The following is a 17,276-nucleotide window of genomic DNA, read 5'->3' on the forward strand; positions in this document are numbered from 1 at the left end:
CCGCCACGACGCCCGGCTAATTTTTTGTATTTTTAGTAGAGACGGGGTTTCACCATGTTAGCCAGGATGGTCTCGATCTCCTGACCTCGTGATCCGCCCGCCTCGGCCTCCCAAAGTGCTGGGATTACAGGCGTGAGCCACCGCGCCCGGCCGCCCTTCCTTCTTTAACTCAGTGTCTGAGGGGTTTTGTCTGTGGCTTGTCCTGTTACAAAAATAAGTGTTAAATATGAGTTTTATATTACCTCATAGGTGGAAGAAGACAGGCCAAAAAAGCTGTTTTAACAACAACAAAATGCACAAATATTTATACTAACAAGACAGATATCCATTGCAGTACGACACGAGAAACAAATAAATGAGACAAGCAGTCAATTCAGACATTTTAGGAAGTGATTTTTACGGAACATAGTGACAATTACTGAGATCTGGTAGCCTTGCAAGATTCCTTTGTTATAATAAAAATAACATTGGCAAAGACCATTTTATGATGCAGACTTCTGCTTTTTTAAAGTTTGGGGGGAAGGGGAAACTTTTTTATTCTATAACGCTGAAATTTCATTTTTCTTTTCTCTTTTTTGAGAGCAAGTCTTGCTCTGTCACCAAGGCTAGAGTGCAGTGGCGTGATCTCGGTTCACTGCAACCTCCACCTCCCGGGTTCAAGCAATTCTCCTGCCTCAGCCTCCTGAGTAGCTGGAACTACAGGCACCATGCCCCGCTAGGATAACTTTTTTTGTTTTTAGTAGAGATGGGGTTTCACCATGTTGGCCAGAGAGTAGTCTAGAACTCCTGACCTCAAGTGATCTGCCCGCCTCATCCTCCCGAAGTGCTGAGATTACAGGTGTGAGGTATAGCATCTGGCCTCATGCTGAGATTTCTTTCATTACCAGTTGAAACACTTTTCACTTTTCAAGGCACAAGGAGAGGAATTCCATGCGTTGACACTGGGAGGAAGGGTACAGACCTACTTAAAAGATTCAAAACTTCTATGACAGTAAAAGAAATGTATATCAAGTTCCTTAGGGCTGCCGTAACAAAGTACCATCAACTGGGTGGCTTAGAACAAAAGAAATTTATTCTCTCACAGTTACGTAGGCCAGTTGAGATCAAGGTATTATCAGGGCCAAGATCCCTCTGTAGCCTCTGGGGAAGGATTCTTTCTTGCCTGTTTCCACTTCTAGCAGCTTCCTGTGTTCGGTTTGTGACAGCATAACTCCAATCTCTGCCTCCATCTCTACCTGGCCATCATCCCTCTGTGTCTGTGAGGACCCCAGTCATTGGTTGGAGGACTCACCCTATTCCACTATAATCTCTTCTTAACCAGTGAACTCACCGTATTCCAGATAAGGTCAGGTTCACAGGTACTGAGGGTTAGGACAGAGTATCTTTTGGGGAGATGCAATTCATCCCATAAGTGGGTGGAAAAGGATGATTAACAAGTGGTATGTGGGGATGTATTGTTTTGCATCTACGTAGCTCTCACCCCATTTCTTTCCACAACACACATTTGTCACTCTATTCTTTATTAGGTTTACAGAGAAAAGTAGATCTTCAGCGACTTTCCTGGGATGTGGATACAGCTCTTTTTTTTGAGACAGGGTCTCATTCTGTCACCTAGACTGGTGTGCAGTAGCACTATCATGGCTCACTACAGCCTCAATGTCCCAGGCTTAAGTGATCCTCCCAACCTCCTGAGTGGCTGGGACCACAAGTGTGTGCCACCACACCTGACTAATTTTATTTTTTAATTGTTTTGTGAAGACAGCATCTCCCTATGTTTCCCAGGCTGGTCTTGAATTCCTGGGCTCAAGCCATCCTCCTGCCTCGGCCTCCCAAAGTGCTGGGATTACAGGGAAGAGCCTCCATGCCTGGCCTTCAACTCTTGACCTTATGAACACAGCCCTATACCAGTTCCCTTCATGCATGTGCCTATAAGCTAAACCCTTTCCCAAGTGTACATGAAAATCTGAACCCCAACAAATATGGCCTAATTCTAAATCTGACTTTCCCAGGAGTAATTTATGTCATTTCCAGCTTACCAGCCTTTGTGAGTGTTGAATTTCAGCATTTCTGTTTGCTTGCAGCAGAAGGTGGAGCCAGGATAGGGTGGCTCAAGATTAGAGTTTCTTCCTTAACAGTTCAGTCAACTTTTTAGACCTGGATTTATAGCTTCCTACCTGCTCTCTTAAAGGTGAAATGATCTATTCACCTTCAGACCATTTGCCCTCGGGGTCTCACTGAGCAATCTATGGCTTAAGTCTTCTGAGTCTCTTAATGGCCAAATACAATGGACAATTTTCAGGTATATCTGACACCATTTCTCTGCAGCTTTTGGCACCTATAACCACTCCATGGCTTCCAGAATGTGATTGGTCATTTCTTTTTTGTTTATATGACAAGTTTTTATTCTTCTTCTGCCTGTTAAATGCGCCTGACCCCCAGTGTTCTGATTTTCACTATTTTTCTTAAAAAAAAAAAAAAAGTTTAAATGAAAACAGTTTCTTATGAAAATATTAAAACATATACAAAAATAGAATAGACATTGATAATAGATCCTAAAATTCCTAGGGAAATTCAGCAGATTGAGAATAGCTAATATAGTCTTCCAAAAAAAGATCAAATTTGAAGTTGAGAAACTTCTTGAATTCAACTTACTACAAAGCTATAGTAATCAAGACAGTGTAGTCCTGACATAAAGATAGGATTATAGTCTGGGTGTGGTGGCTCATGCCTGTAATCCCAGCACTTTGGGAGGCTGAGGTGGGCAGATCACCTGAGGTCAGGAGTTCCAGACCAGCCTGACCAACACGGTGAAACCCCGTCTCTACTAAAAATACAAAAATTAACCAGGCATGGTGGCAGGTACCTGTAATCCCAGCTGCTTGGGAGGCTGAGGCAGGAGAATTGCTTGAACCTGGGAGGAGGAGGTTGCAGTGAGCCGGGATTGGGCCACTGCACTCCAACCTGGGCAATAGAGTGAGACTCTGTCAAAAAAAAAAAAAGATAGGATTATAGATTATAGCATAATGGGATAAAATTGAGACTCCAGAAATAAACTCTCACATTTATGGTAGATTGATTTTTGATAAGGGTGCCAAAACACTTCAATGAAAAAAGAGTCTTCTCAACAAGTGATGGTGGAACAACTGAAAAACCTCATTTTTGTTCTATCTGGGGCCCTGATTCAAAAACCCAGGCAAAGATGGAGACAAATCAGAACTCTCATACACTGCTGATAGGAGGATAAAATGCTTACTTTGGAAAAGAATGTGGCAATTCCTCAAAAGGTTAAACAGTGTTACCATATGACCCAGCAAACCCACTTCTAGATATATAACCAAAAGAAATCAAAACATAAGTCCACAAAAAAACTTGTACATAAATGTTTATAATAGCACTATTCCCAATAGCCATAAAGTAGAAACAAACCAATGTCCATCAGCTGATGAATGAATAAATAAAATATGTTGTGGTATGTCCTTATAATAGATATTATTGGTCCATGAAAAACATACATAAAAACATTATGCTAAATGAAAGAAGCCAGTCACGGCAAAGCAATATATTATATGCCTCTATGTATACTAAATGTTCCAAATAGAAAGAAAGTAGATTAAAGATTGTCTAGGGCTGGAAGGGGAGGAGGAGGAGAATGGAGGAATCTGGGAGGCGATGAATTAGGGGTACTGAATTAGGGGAACATGGTTTCTTTTTGGGGAGATAGAAATGTAAAATTTTGGTAATGGTTGCACATCTCTGTAAATATACTAAAATCCATTAATTTTTGCATTTTATTTTATTTATTTTGAGACGGAGTTTTGCTCTTGTTGCCCAGGCTGGAGTGCAATGGCATGATCTCGGCTCACCGCAACCTCCGCCTCCCAGGTTCAAGCGATTCTCCTGTCTCAGCCTCCCGAGTAGCTGGAATTACAGGCGCATGCCACCACACCCAGCTAATTTTTTTTTTTTTTGAGATGAAGTCTTGCTCTTGTCTCCCATGCTGGAGTGCGATGGCACGATCTTAGCTCACTGCAACCTCCGCCTCCCGGGTTCAAGTGATTCTCCTGCCTCAGCCTCTAATGTACCTGGGATTACAGTTGCCTGCTATCACGCCCGGCTAATTTTTGTATTTTTAGTAAAGACGGGGTTTCACCATGTTGGCCAGGCTGATCTCGAACCCCTGATCTCAGGTGATCTGCCTTCCTCGGCCGCCCAAAGTGCTGGGATTACAAGCGTGAGCCACTGAGCCGGGCCAATTTTTGCATTTTACATAGATGAATTATATGGTATGCTAATTATATCTTACCAAAAATTGAAAAAAAGGAATAGTACTATCAGCCCCAATGTGCCCATCATCAATATTCTACATGTTTCCAATGTTATTGTATCTGTTCGCCTACAGTTGAGGCCCTGATATCCTGTTTGATTTTCTTGAATTGCCAAAATTTGCATACACGCTTACAAAAATAATGCCTGTTGAATTTGCTAGATATGTAAAGGTTTGGAGCAAATCAGGTGTATTAAATTTATTAATATGGTTTGAAATGTCTAAGGCAATAATTCCCAAACTTCGTTGAGGGAGGAGGAAAGCTTTTAAAATCCCATTGCCCAGGTGGCATCCCATACTGTTACTGGGAATTATGCATTGGGATGGATCCTTTAACCGAGGAGATTATTTATAGCTGGAGCTCTGAACCAGCAATCTCAGTTCTTGTGATAGTGAGCAAAGAACTACAAACTAACACCAAAATGCAAGCTTAAAGCAAAGTTTATTGAAGCACAATAATACACTCTGAGGGACAGCGGGCTTATTTCTGCGAAGTGAAATCAGCACTTCTTTACAGAGCTCAAGGTGCTTTTATGGGATTTGTGGGGAGGAGTTGAGGTTTGGGCTGTATCTGAGTGACAGGATGATGTTATTTGATTGAAGTTTATAGCTATACAATCTAAAATTAAACTGTGCATGGTCTTACCTATAATTCGTTAAGAAAAGCCTCCCAGGGATGGGGGGCAAAACTGTATGTAAATTCTATTATAATGATGGTATGATGAACTTGGGGTGAACTTGAAGACAGGCTTTTGTGTTATTGGGCATGTGCCACCTTAGGGAATTTCCACCTGTACCCTCCTTTCTCTTTCTCCAGGATATTTTGGCCACAGACTTTATCATAAACTCCATCCCTTAGGGTGGCATTAGGGTAGTCTTGGGCCTGAACTTAGGTGGGCCAGTGGCTGTCTTAGTGACAGCCTTTCTGCTCTCTTCTGTCATCCCCTCCCAACTGCTAATGTCTAACTACCTAACAATTACCCATTAAATCAGTGTGTCTGGGGTTAGGAGCAGGCCTCAATATGTTTAATCATTCTCCAGATAATCCCAATACTGTAAAGTTTGTGAAACACTTGTCAGATAATTCAATTATGAAGGCTGTGGAAGGTGTTTCAGTAGGATCTAATTGGTTAATGTTATGACTTAATTAATTTGAATCAAAAAACAAAATGAAAAAGCTTTATATTTCTAAGTCAAATAAGACATAAGTTGGTCTAAGGTTGAGATAAAATTTTTAAATGTATAATTGAATTTTGAAAATCATAAATATTTAAATATCTAAAGTTCAGATCAGAACATTGTGAAGCTACTTTCCCCAATCAACAACACCCCTTCAGGATTTAAAAACCAAGGGGGACACTGGATCACCTAGTGTTTCACAAGCAGGTACCTTCTGCTGTAGGAGAGAGAGAACTAAAATTCTGAAAGACCTGTTGCTTTTCTCCAGGAAGTTTTACTGGGCATCTCCTGAGCCTAGGCAATAGCTGTAGGGTGACTTCTGGAGCCATCTCCGTTTCCCCGCCCCCCAAAAGAAGCGTAGATTTAACGGGGACGTGCGGCCAGAGCTGGGGAAATGGGCCCGCGAGCCAGGCCGGCGCTTCTCCTCCTGATGCTTTTGCAGACCGCGGTCCTGCAGGGGCGCTTGCTGCGTGAGTCTGAGGGCTGCGGGCGAACTAGGGGCGCGGCGGGGGTGGAAAAATCGAAACTAGCTTTTTCTTTGCGCTTGGGAGTTTGCTAACTTTGGAGGACCTGTTCAACCCTATCCGCAAGCCCCTCTCCCTACTTTCTGCGTCCAGACCCCGTGAGGGAGTGCCTACCACTGAACTGCAGATAGGGGTCCCTCGCCCCAGGACCTGCCCCCTCCCCCGGCTGTCCCGGCTCTGCGGAGTGACTTTTGGAACCGCCCACTCCCTTCCCCCAACTAGAATGCTTTTAAATACATCTCGTAGTTCCTCACTTGAGCTGAGCTAAGCCTGGGGCTCCTTGGACCTGGAACTCGGGTTTATTTCCAATGTCAGCTGTGCAGTTTTTTCCCCAGTCATCTCCAAACAGGAAGTTCTTCCCTGAGTGCTTGCCTAGAAGGCTGAGCAAACCCACAGCAGGATCCGCACGGGGTTTCCACCTCAGAACGAATGCGTTGGGCGGTGGGGGCGCGAAAGAGTGGCGTTGGGGATCTGAATTCTTCACCATTCCACCCACTTTTGGTGAGACCTGGGGTGGAGGTCTCTAGGGTGGGAGGCTCCTGAGAGAGGCCTACCTCGGGCCTTTCCCCACTCTTGGCAATTGTTCTTTTGCCTGGAAAATTAAGTATATGTTAGTTTTGAACGTTTGAACTGAACAATTCTCTTTTCGGCCAGGCTTTATTAGTTTGCAATGTGCTGTGTAATTAAGAGGCCTCTCTACAAAGTACTGATAATGAACATGTAAGCAATGCACTCAGTTGTAAGTTACATTCATATCTGATCTTATTTGATTTTCACTAGGCATAGGGAGGTAGGAGCTAATAATACGTTTATTTTACTAGAAGTTAACTGGAATTCAGATTATATAACTCTTTTCAGGTTACAAAGAACATAAATAATCTGGTTTTCTGATGTTATTTCAAGTACTACAGCTGCTTCTAATCTTAGTTGACAGTGATTTTGCCCTGTAGTGTAGCACAGTGTTCTGTGGGTCACACGCCGGCCTCAGCACAGCACTTTGAGTTTTGGTACTACGTGTATCCACATTTTACACATGACAAGAATGAGGCATGGCACAGCCTGCTTCCTGGCAAATTTATTCAATGGTACACTGGGCTTTGGTGGTAGAGCTCATGTCTCCACTTCATAGCTATGATTCTTAAACATCACACTGCATTAGAGGTTGAATAATAAAATTTCATGTTGAGCAGAAATATTCATTGTTTACAAGTGTAAATGAGTCCCAGCCGTGTGTTGCACTGTTCAAGCCCCAAGGGAGAGAGCAGGGAAACAAGTCTTTACCCTTTGATATTTTGCATTCTAGTGGGAGAGATGACAATAAGCAAATGAGCAGAAAGATATACAACATCAGGAAACCATGGGTGTTGTGAGAAGCAGAGAAGTCAGGGCAAGTCACTCTGGGGCTGACACTTGAGCAGAGACATGAAGGAAATAAGAATGATATTGACTGGGAGCAGTATTTCCCAGGCAAACTGAGTGGGCCTGGCAAGTTGGATTAAAAAGCGGGTTTTCTCAGCACTACTCATGTGTGTGTGTGTGTTGGGGGGGGGGGGGGGCGGCGTAGGGGGTGGGAAGGGGGACTACCATCTGCATGTAGGATGTCTAGCAGTATCCTGTCCTCCCTACTCACTAGGTGCTAGGAGCACTCCCCCAGTCTTGACAACCAAAAATGTCTCTAAACTTTGCCACATGTCACCTAGGAGACAAACTCCTGGTTAAGAAGCTCGGGTTGAAAAAAGTAAACAAGTAGTGCTGGGGAGTAGAGGCCAAGAAGTAGGTAATGGGCTCAGAAGAGGAGCCACAAACAAGGTTGTGCAGGGGCCTGTAGGCTATGGTGTGAATTCTAGCCAAGGAGTAACAGTGATCTGTCACAGGCTTTTAAAAGATTGCTCTGGCTGCTATGTGGAAAGCAGAATGAAGGGAGCAACGGTAAAAGCAGGGAGCCCAGCCAGGAAGCTGTTACACAGTCCAGGCAAGAGAGAGTGGAGTGGGCTGGGTGGGAACAGAAAAGGGAGTGACAAACCATTGTCTCCTGAATATATTCTGAAGGAAGTTGCTGAAGGATTCTATGTTGTGTGAGAGAAAGAGAAGAACTGGCTGGGTGTGGTAGCTCATGCCAAGGAGGAGGCCAAGGAGAGCAGATTCCTGAGCTCAGGAGTCCAAGACCAGCCTGGGCAACACAGCAAAACCCCTTCTCTACAAAAAATACAAAAATTAGCTGGGTGTGGTGACATGCACCTATGATCCTAGCTACTCGGGAGGCTGAGTTGGAGGGTATTGCTTGAGCCCAGGAAGTTGAGGCTGCAGTGAGCCATGACTGTGCCACTGTACTTCAGCCTAGGTGACAGAGCAAGACCCTGTCTCCCCCGACCCCCTGAAAAAGAGAAGAGTTAAAGTTGACTTTGTTCTTTATTTTAATTTTATTGGCCTGAGCAGTGGGGTAATTGGCAATGCCATTTCTGAGATGGTGAAGGCAGAGGAAAGAGCAGTTTGGGGTAAACCAAGGATCTGCATTTGGACATGTTAAGTTTGAGATTCCAGTCAGGCTTCCAAGTGGTGAGGCCACATAGGCAGTTCAGTGTAAGAATTCAGGACCAAGGCTGGGCACGGTGGCTGACTTCTGTAATCCCAGCACTTTGGTGGCTGAGGCAAGTAGATCACTTGAGGTCAGGAGTTTGAGACAAGCTTGGCCAACATGGTGAAACCCCATGTCTACTAAAAATACAAAAATTAGCCTGGTGTGGTGGCGCACGCCTATAGTCCCAGGTTTTCAGGAGGCTTAGGTAGGAGAATCCCTTGAACCCAGGAGGTGCAGGTTGCAGTGAGCTGAGATTGTGCCACTGCACTCCAGCCTGGGTGATAGAGTGAGACTCTGTCTCAAAAAAAAAAAAAAAAAACTGAAGGAATTATTCCTCAGGATTTGGGTCTAATTTGCCCTGAGCACCAACTCCTGAGTTCAACTACCATGGCTAGACACACCTTAACATTTTCTAGAATCCACCAGCTTTAGTGGAGTCTGTCTAATCATGAGTATTGGAATAGGATCTGGGGGCAGTGAGGGGGTGGCAGCCACGTGTGGCAGAGAAAAGCACACAAGGAAAGAGCACCCAGGACTGTCATATGGAAGAAAGACAGGACTGCAACTCACCCTTCACAAAATGAGGACCAGACACAGCTGATGGTATGAGTTGATGCCGGTGTGTGGCGCCTCAACATCCTGCTCCCCTCCTACTACACATGATTAAGGCCTGTTGCTCTGTCTCCAGGTTCACACTCTCTGCACTACCTCTTCATGGGTGCCTCAGAGCAGGACCTTGGTCTTTCCTTGTTTGAAGCTTTGGGCTACGTGGATGACCAGCTGTTCGTGTTCTATGATCATGAGAGTCGCCGTGTGGAGCCTCGAACTCCATGGGTTTCCAGTAGAATTTCAAGCCAGGTGTGGCTGCAGCTGAGTCAGAGTCTGAAAGGGTGGGATCACATGTTCACTGTTGACTTCTGGACTATTATGGAAAATCACAATCACAGCAAGGGTATGTGGAGAGGGGGCCTCACCTTCCTGAGGTTGTCAGAGCTTTTCATCTTTTCATGCATCTTGAAGGAAACAGCTGGAAGTCTGAGGTCTTGTGGGAGCAGGGAAGAGGGAAGGAATTTGCTTCCTGAGATCATTTGGTCCTTGGGGATGGTGGAAATAGGGACCTATTCCTTTGATTGCAGTTAACAAGGCTGGGGATTTTTCCAGAGTCCCACACCCTGCAGGTCATCCTGGGCTGTGAAATGCAAGAAGACAACAGTACCGAGGGCTACTGGAAGTACGGGTACGATGGGCAGGACCACCTTGAATTCTGCCCTGACACGCTGGATTGGAGAGCAGCAGAACCCAGGGCCTGGCCCACCAAGCTGGAGTGGGAAAGGCACAAGATTCGGGCCAGGCAGAACAGGGCCTACCTGGAGAGGGACTGCCCTGCACAGCTGCAGCAGTTGCTGGAGCTGGGGAGAGGTCTTTTGGACCAACAAGGTATGGTGGAAACACACTTCTGCCCCTATACTCTAGTGGCAGAGTGGAGGAGGATGCAGGGGATGGAATCCCTGGTTGGAGTTTCAGAGGTGGCTGAGGTTGTGTGCCTCTCCAAATTCTGGAAAGGGACTTTCTCAATCCTAGAGTCTCTACCTTATAATTGAGATGTATGAGACAGCGACAAGTCATGGGTTTAATTTCTTTTCTCCATGCATATGGCTCAAAGGGAAGTGTCTGTTTCCCTTGCTTTTTATTTAACCAATAATCTTTTGTATATTTATACCTGTTAAAAATTCAGAAATGTCAAGGCCGGGCACGGTGGCTCACCCCTGTAATCGCATCACTTTGGGAGGCCGAGGCGGGTGGATCACAAGGTCAGGAGTTCGAGACCAGCCTGACCAACATGGTGAAACCCGTCTCTAAAAAAATACAAAAATTAGCTGGGCACAGTCATGCGCACCTGTAGTCCCAGCTAATTGGAAGGGTGAGGCAGGAGCATCGCTTGAACACGGGAAGCGGAAGTTGCACTGAGCCGAGATCATGCCACTGCACTCCAGCCTAGGCAGCAGAGTGAGACTCCATCTTAAAAAAAAAAAAAAAAAAAAAGAGAGAATTCAGAGATCTCCGCTCTCATATGAATACCAGGACAAAATACCAAGTGAGGCCACTTATCAGGGTAGAAGAATCCTTTAGGTTAAAAGTTTCTTTCATAGAACATAGCAATAATCACTGAAGCTACCTATCTTACAAGGCCCCTTCTTATAACAATGCCTCCTAGGTTGACCCAGGTGAAACTGACCATCTGTATTCAATCATTTTCAATGCACATAAAGGGCAATTTTATCTATCAGAACAAAGAACATGGGTAACAGATATGTATATTTACATGTGAGGAGAACAAGCTGATCTGACTGCTCTCCAAGTGACACTGTGTTAGAGTCCAATCTTAGGACACAAAATGGTGTCTCTCCTGTAGCTTGTTTTTTTCTGAAAAGGGTATTTCCTTCCTCCAACCTATAGAAGGAAGTGAAAGTTCCAGTCTTCCTGGCAAGGGTAAACAGATCCCCTCTCCTCATCCTTCCTCTTTCCTGTCAAGTGCCTCCTTTGGTGAAGGTGACACATCATGTGACCTCTTCAGTGACCACTCTACGGTGTCGGGCCTTGAACTACTACCCCCAGAACATCACCATGAAGTGGCTGAAGGATAAGCAGCCAATGGATGCCAAGGAGTTCGAACCTAAAGACGTATTGCCCAATGGGGATGGGACCTACCAGGGCTGGATAACCTTGGCTGTACCCCCTGGGGAAGAGCAGAGATATACGTGCCAGGTGGAGCACCCAGGCCTGGATCAGCCCCTCATTGTGATCTGGGGTATGTGACTGATGAGAGCCAGGAGCTGAGAAAATCTATTGGGGGTTGAGAGGAGTGCCTGAGGAGGTAATTATGGCAGTGAGATGAGGATCTGCTCTTTGTTAGGGGGTGGGCTGAGGGTGGCAATCAAAGGCTTTAACTTGCTTTTTCTGTTTTAGAGCCCTCACCGTCTGGCACCCTAGTCATTGGAGTCATCAGTGGAATTGCTGTTTTTTTCGTAATCTTGTTCATTGGAATTTTGTTCATAATATTAAGGAAGAGGCAGGGTTCAAGTGAGTAGGAACAAGGGGGAAGTCTCTTAGTACCTCTGCCCCAGGGCACAGTGGGAAGAGGGGCAGAGGGGATCTGGCATCCATGGGAAGCATTTTTCTCATTTATATTCTTTGGGGACACCAGCAGCTCCCTGGGAGACAGAAAATAATGTTTCTCCCCAGAATGAAAGTCTCTAATTCAACAAACATCTTCAGAGCACCTACTATTTTGCAAGAGCTGTTTAAGGTAGTGCAGGGGCTTTGAGGTTGAGAAGTCACTGTGGCTATTCTCAGAACCCAAATCTGGTAGGGAATGAAATTGATAGCAAGTAAATGTAGTTAAAGAAGACCCCATGAGGTCCTAAAGCAGGCAGGAAGCAAATGCTTAGGGTGTCAAAGGAAAGAATGATCACGTTCAGCTGGGGATCAAGAAAGCCTTCTGGATCTTGAAAGAGAAGCTTGATTCCATTAGGTGAGGTTGAAGATGATGGGAGGTCTGCACAGACGGAGCAACCATGCCAAGTAGGAGAGTATAAGGCATACTGGGAGATTAGAAATAATTACTGTACCTTAACCCTGAGTTTGCGTAGCTATCACTCACCAATTATGCATTTCTACCCCCTGAACATCTGTGGTGTAGGGAAAAGAGAATCAGAAAGAAGCCAGCTCATACAGAGTCCAAGGGTCTTTTGGGATATTGGGTTATGATCACTGGGGTGTCATTGAAGGATCCTAAGAAAGGAGGACCACGATCTCCCTTATATGGTGAATGTGTTGTTAAGAAGTTAGATGAGAGGTAAGGAGACCAGTTAGAAAGCCAATAAGCATTTCCAGATGAGAGATAATGGTTCTTGAAATCCAATAGTGCCCAGGTCTAAATTGAGATGGGTGAATGAGGAAAATAAGGAAGAGAGAAGAGGCAAGATGATGCCTAGGTTTGTGATGCCTCTTTCCTGGGTCTCTTGTCTCCACAGGAGGAGCCATGGGGCACTACGTCTTAGCTGAACGTGAGTGACACGCAGCCTGCAGACTCATTGTGGGAAGGAGACAAAACTAGAGACTCAAAAAGGGAGTGCATTTATGAGTTCTTCATGTTTCAGGACAGAGTTGAACCTAAACATAGAAATTGCCTGAAGAACTCCTTGATTTTAGCCTTCTCTGTTCATTTTCTCAGAAAGATTTCCCCATTTAGGTTTCTGAGTTCCTGCATGCCAGTGATCCCTAGCTGTGACCTCTCCCCTGGAACTGTCTCTCATGAACCTCAAGCTGCATCTAGAGGCTTCCTTCATTTCCTCCATCACCTCAGAAACATACACCTATGTCATTTCATTTCCTATTTTTGTAAGAGGACTCCTTAAATTTGGGGGACTTACATGATTCATTTTAACATCTGAGAAAAGCTTTGAACCCTGGGACATGGCTAGTCATAACCTTACCAGATTTTTACACATGTATCTATGCATTTTCTGGACCCGTTCAACTTTTCCTTTGAATCCTCTCTCTGTGTTACCCAGTAACTCATCTGTCACCAAGCCCTGGGGATTCTTCCATCTGATTGTGATGTGAGTTGCACAGCTATGAAGGCTGTACACTGCACGAATGGAAGAGGCACCTGTCCCAGAAAAAGCATCATGGCTATCTGTGGGTAGTATGATGGGTGTTTTTAGCAGGTAGGAGGCAAATATCTGGAAAGGGGTTGTGAAGAGGTGTCTTTTTCTAATTGGCATGAAGGTGTCATACAGATTTGCAAAGTTTAATGATGCCTTCATTTGGGATGCTACTCTAGTATTCCAGACCTGAAGAATCACAATAATTTTCTACCTGGTCTCTCCTTGTTCTGATAATGAAAATTATGATAAGGATGATGATAATGATGATAAAAGCACTTACTTCGTGTCCGACTCTTCTGAGCACCTACTTACATGCATTACTGCATGCAATTCTTACAATAATTCTATGAGATAGGTACTATCATCCCCATTTCTTTTTTAAATGAAGAAAGTGAAGTAGGCCGGGCACGGTGGCTCACGCCTGTAATCCCAGCACTTTGGGAGGCCAAAGCGAGTGGATCACGAGGTCAGGAGATCGAGACCATCCTGGCTAACATGGTGAAACCCCATCTCTAATAAAAATACAAAAAATTAGCTGGGCGTGGTGGCAGACGCCTGTAGTCCCAGCTACTCGGAAGGCTGAGGCAGGAGAATGGCATGAACCCAGGAGGCAGAACTTGCAGTGAGCCGAGTTTGCGCCACTGCACTCCAGCCTAGGTGACAGAGTGAGACTCCATCTCAAAAAAATAAAAATAAAAATAAAAAAATGAAAAAAAAAAGAAAGTGAAGTATAGAGTATCTCATAGCTTGTCAGTGATAGAGGTTTCAAACTCAGTCAATCTGACCGTTTGATACATCTCAGACACCACTACATTCAGTAGTTTAGATGCCTAGAGTAAATAGAGAAGGAAGTAGATGGCTCTTCTCTTGTCTCATTGTGTTTCTTCTGAGTGAGCTTGAATCACATGAAGGGGAACAGCAGAAAACAACCAGCTGATCCTCAGCTGTCATGTTTCCTTTAAAAGTCCCTGAAGGAAGGTCCTGGAATGTGACTCCCTTGCTCCTCTGTTGCTCTCTTTGGCATTCATTTCTTTGGACCCTACGCAAGGACTGTAATTGGTGGGGACAGCTAGTGGCCCTGCTGGGCTTCACACACAGTGTCCTCCCTAGGCCAGTGCCTCTGGAGTCAGAACTCTGGTGGTATTTCCCTCGATGAAGTGGAGTAAGCTCTCTCATTTTGAGATGGTATAATGGAAGCCACCAAGTGGCTTAGAGGATGCCCAGGTCCTTCCATGGGGCCACTGGGATTCCGGTGCACATTAAAAAAAAAATCTAACCAGGACACTCAGGAATTGCTAGATTCTGGGAAATCAGTTCACCATGTTCAAAAGAGTCTTTTTTTTTTGAGACTCTATTGCCCAGGCTGGAGTGCAATGGCATGATCTCGGCTCACTGTAACCTCTGCCTCCCAGGTCCAAGCGATTCTCCTGCCTCAGCCTCCCGAGTAGCTGGGATTACAGGCGTGCACCACCATGCCCGGCTAATTTTTGTATTTTTAGTAGATACGGGGTTTCACCATGTTGGCCAGGCTGGTCTCGAACTCTCCTGACCTCGTGATCCGCCTGCCTCGGCCTCCCAAAGTGCTGAGATTACAGGTGTGAGCCACCCAGCTCAGCCGTCAAAAGAGTCTTAATATATATATCCAGATGGCATGTGTTTACTTTATGTTACTACATGCATTTGGCTGCATAAATGTGGTACAAGCATTCTGTCTTGAAGGGCAGGTGCTTCAGGATACCATATACAGCTCAGAAGTTTCTTCTTTAGGCATTAAATTTTAGCAAAGATATCTCATCTCTTCTTTTAAACCATTTTCTTTTTTTCTGGTTAGAAAAGTTATGTAGAAAAAAGTAAATGTGATTTACACTTATTGTAGAAAAGCTATAAAATGAATACAATTAAAGCTGCTATTTAATTAGCCGGTGAAAAACTATTAACAACTTGTCTATTACCTGTTAGTATTATTGTTGCATTAAAAATGCATATACTTTAATAAATGTACATTGTATTGTATACTGCGTGATTTTATTGATGTTCTTGTTCATCTTGTGTATATACTTAATCGCTTTGTCATTTTGGAGACATTTATTTTGCTTCTAATTTCTTTACATTTTGTCTTACGGAATATTTTCATTCAACTGTGGTAGCCGAATTAATCATGTTTCTTCACTCTAGGGACATTGTCGTCTAAGTTGTAAGACACTGGTTATTTTACCAACAAACCATTCTGAAAGCATATGACAAATTCTTTCTCTCTTAATATCGTACTATACTGAAAGCAGACTGCTATAAGGCTTCACTTACTCTTCTACCTCATAAGGAATATGTTACAATTAATTCATTAGGTAAGCATTTGTTTTATATTGGTTTTATTTCACCTGGGCTGAGATTTCAAGAAACACCCCAGTCTTCACAGTAACACATTTCGCTAACACATTTACTAAACATCAGCAACTGTGGCCTGTTAATTTTTTTTAATAGAAATCTTAAGTCCTCATTTTCTTTCGGTGTTTTTTAAGCTTAATTTTTCTGGCTTTATTCATAAATTCTTAAGGTCAACTACATTTGAAAAATCAAAGACCTGCATTTTAAATTCTTATTCACCTCTGGCAAAACCATTCACAAACCATGGTAGTAAAGAGAAGGGTGACACCTGGTGGCCATAGGTAAACGTACCACGGTGGTGCGGTCACCAGACATGCAGCGCTGAGGGTTTTCCTGAAGGTAAAGGAATAAAGAATGGGTGGAGGGGCGTGCACTGGAAATCACTTGTAGAGAAAAGCCCCTGAAAATTTGAGAAAACAAACAAGAAACTACTTACCAGCTATTTGAATTGCTGGAATCACAGGCCATTGCTGAGCTGCCTGAACTGGGAACACAACAGAAGGAAAACAAACCACTCTGATAATCATTGAGTCAAGTACAGCAGGTGATTGAGGACTGCTGAGAGGTACAGGCCAAAATTCTTATGTTGTATTATAATAATGTCATCTTATAATACTGTCAGTATTTTATAAAACATTCTTCACAAACTCACACACATTTAAAAACAAAACACTGTCTCTAAAATCCCCAAATTTTTCATAAACTCAGTTTTAAACTAACTTTTTTCAAACCACAATCTGATTTAACAATGACTATCATTTAAATATTTCTGACTTTCAAATTAAAGATTTTCACATGCAGGCTGATATTTGTAATTGTGATTCTCTCTGTAGGCTTTGGGTATAATGTGTTCTTTTCCTTTTTTGCATCAGCGATTAACTTCTACACTCTAACATGTAGAATGTTACTACAATATTAAAGTATTTTGTATGACAATTTTATTTGAAAGCTTAGGATGCCTTGACATCCTGCATACATTTATTACTTGATATGCATGCATTCTGGTATCTCAAGCATTCTATTTCTGAGTAATTGTTTAAGGTGTAGAAGAGATAGATATGGTGGATTTGGAGTTGATACTTATATATTTTCTATTTCTTGGATGGATGAATTTGTACATTAAAAGTTTTCCATGGCAGAAATCTTTTCAAAAACTTTTTTTTTCCGGGATGGATTGAAGGCCCTGATTTCACCACAATGCCATATATCAATGTAGCAAAATTGTACTTGTACCCCATGAATATATATAATCTTAAGAAAACTTTTTTAGCCAATTATTCTTACTTACTAGATATTAGGCTCTGTTCTGAATCTTAATTTAATTCCTCCAAAGAATCTATGAGGTAGGTAGGAGCTATTGCTGCTATTCTGTTATGCTTATGTTGCTGTTATGAAACCAAGGCACAGAGAGGTTAGTTAACTTGCTGAAGAAAATGATTGTGCTGGATTTTTATTCTAGCCATTCTGGAATAACAACTACACAACCTTATGTCTGAGCCAAGGAAACATATGGTGTGGCAACAGTTACCATGTTTTTAGAAACAGCAGCACTCCTAATGTTTGCTGCAGGGAAAAAGGAATCTCAGAATTTGCCTGATCCCTATAATTTTTTTCCT

The 17,276-nt window shown here is 43.4% G+C and overlaps 1 protein-coding gene across 3 annotated transcripts; it reads left to right on the forward strand.

The window, feature by feature from the left end:
• Positions 1–5,685: 5,685 nt before the first annotated feature.
• Positions 5,686–16,802, forward strand: HFE (homeostatic iron regulator). Of its 3 annotated transcripts, XM_063707405.1 has the most exons (6): positions 5,686–5,973; positions 9,294–9,557; positions 9,767–10,042; positions 11,139–11,414; positions 11,573–11,686; positions 12,640–16,731. In XM_063707405.1, exons 1-6 carry the CDS (start codon positions 5,898–5,900, stop codon positions 12,678–12,680), a joined length of 1,047 nt encoding a protein of 348 aa, XP_063563475.1. In that variant the 5' UTR covers positions 5,686–5,897; the 3' UTR covers positions 12,681–16,731. The 3 variants fall into 3 exon arrangements, 2 of the variants coding, with proteins under 2 accessions (XP_063563475.1, XP_063563476.1); XR_010134218.1 differs by lacking the exon at positions 12,640–16,731 and having other exon boundaries at positions 5,852–5,973; positions 11,139–11,480; positions 11,573–11,678; XM_063707406.1 differs by lacking the exon at positions 9,294–9,557 and having other exon boundaries at positions 5,852–5,973; positions 12,640–16,802.
• Positions 16,803–17,276: the final 474 nt, after the last annotated feature.

This window comes from Gorilla gorilla, chromosome 5 (genome assembly GCF_029281585.2).
Source record: "Gorilla gorilla gorilla isolate KB3781 chromosome 5, NHGRI_mGorGor1-v2.1_pri, whole genome shotgun sequence".
Classification (NCBI taxonomy): Eukaryota; Metazoa; Chordata; class Mammalia; order Primates; family Hominidae; genus Gorilla; species Gorilla gorilla.

What these genes read in the sequence shown, in the direction of transcription:
- HFE (XM_063707405.1), top strand. Translation starts at nt 5,898, where the DNA reads ATGGGCCCGCGAGCCAGGCCGGCGCTTCTCCTCCTGATGCTTTTGCAG. An exon ending in CCTGCAGGGGCGCTTGCTGC is followed by an intron (nt 5,974 to 9,293) that starts GTGAGTCTGAGG and finishes CTCTGTCTCCAG; the next exon opens with GTTCACACTCTCTGCACTAC. An exon ending in AAGGAAGAGGCAGGGTTCAA is followed by an intron (nt 11,687 to 12,639) that starts GTGAGTAGGAAC and finishes TTGTCTCCACAG; the next exon opens with GAGGAGCCATGGGGCACTAC.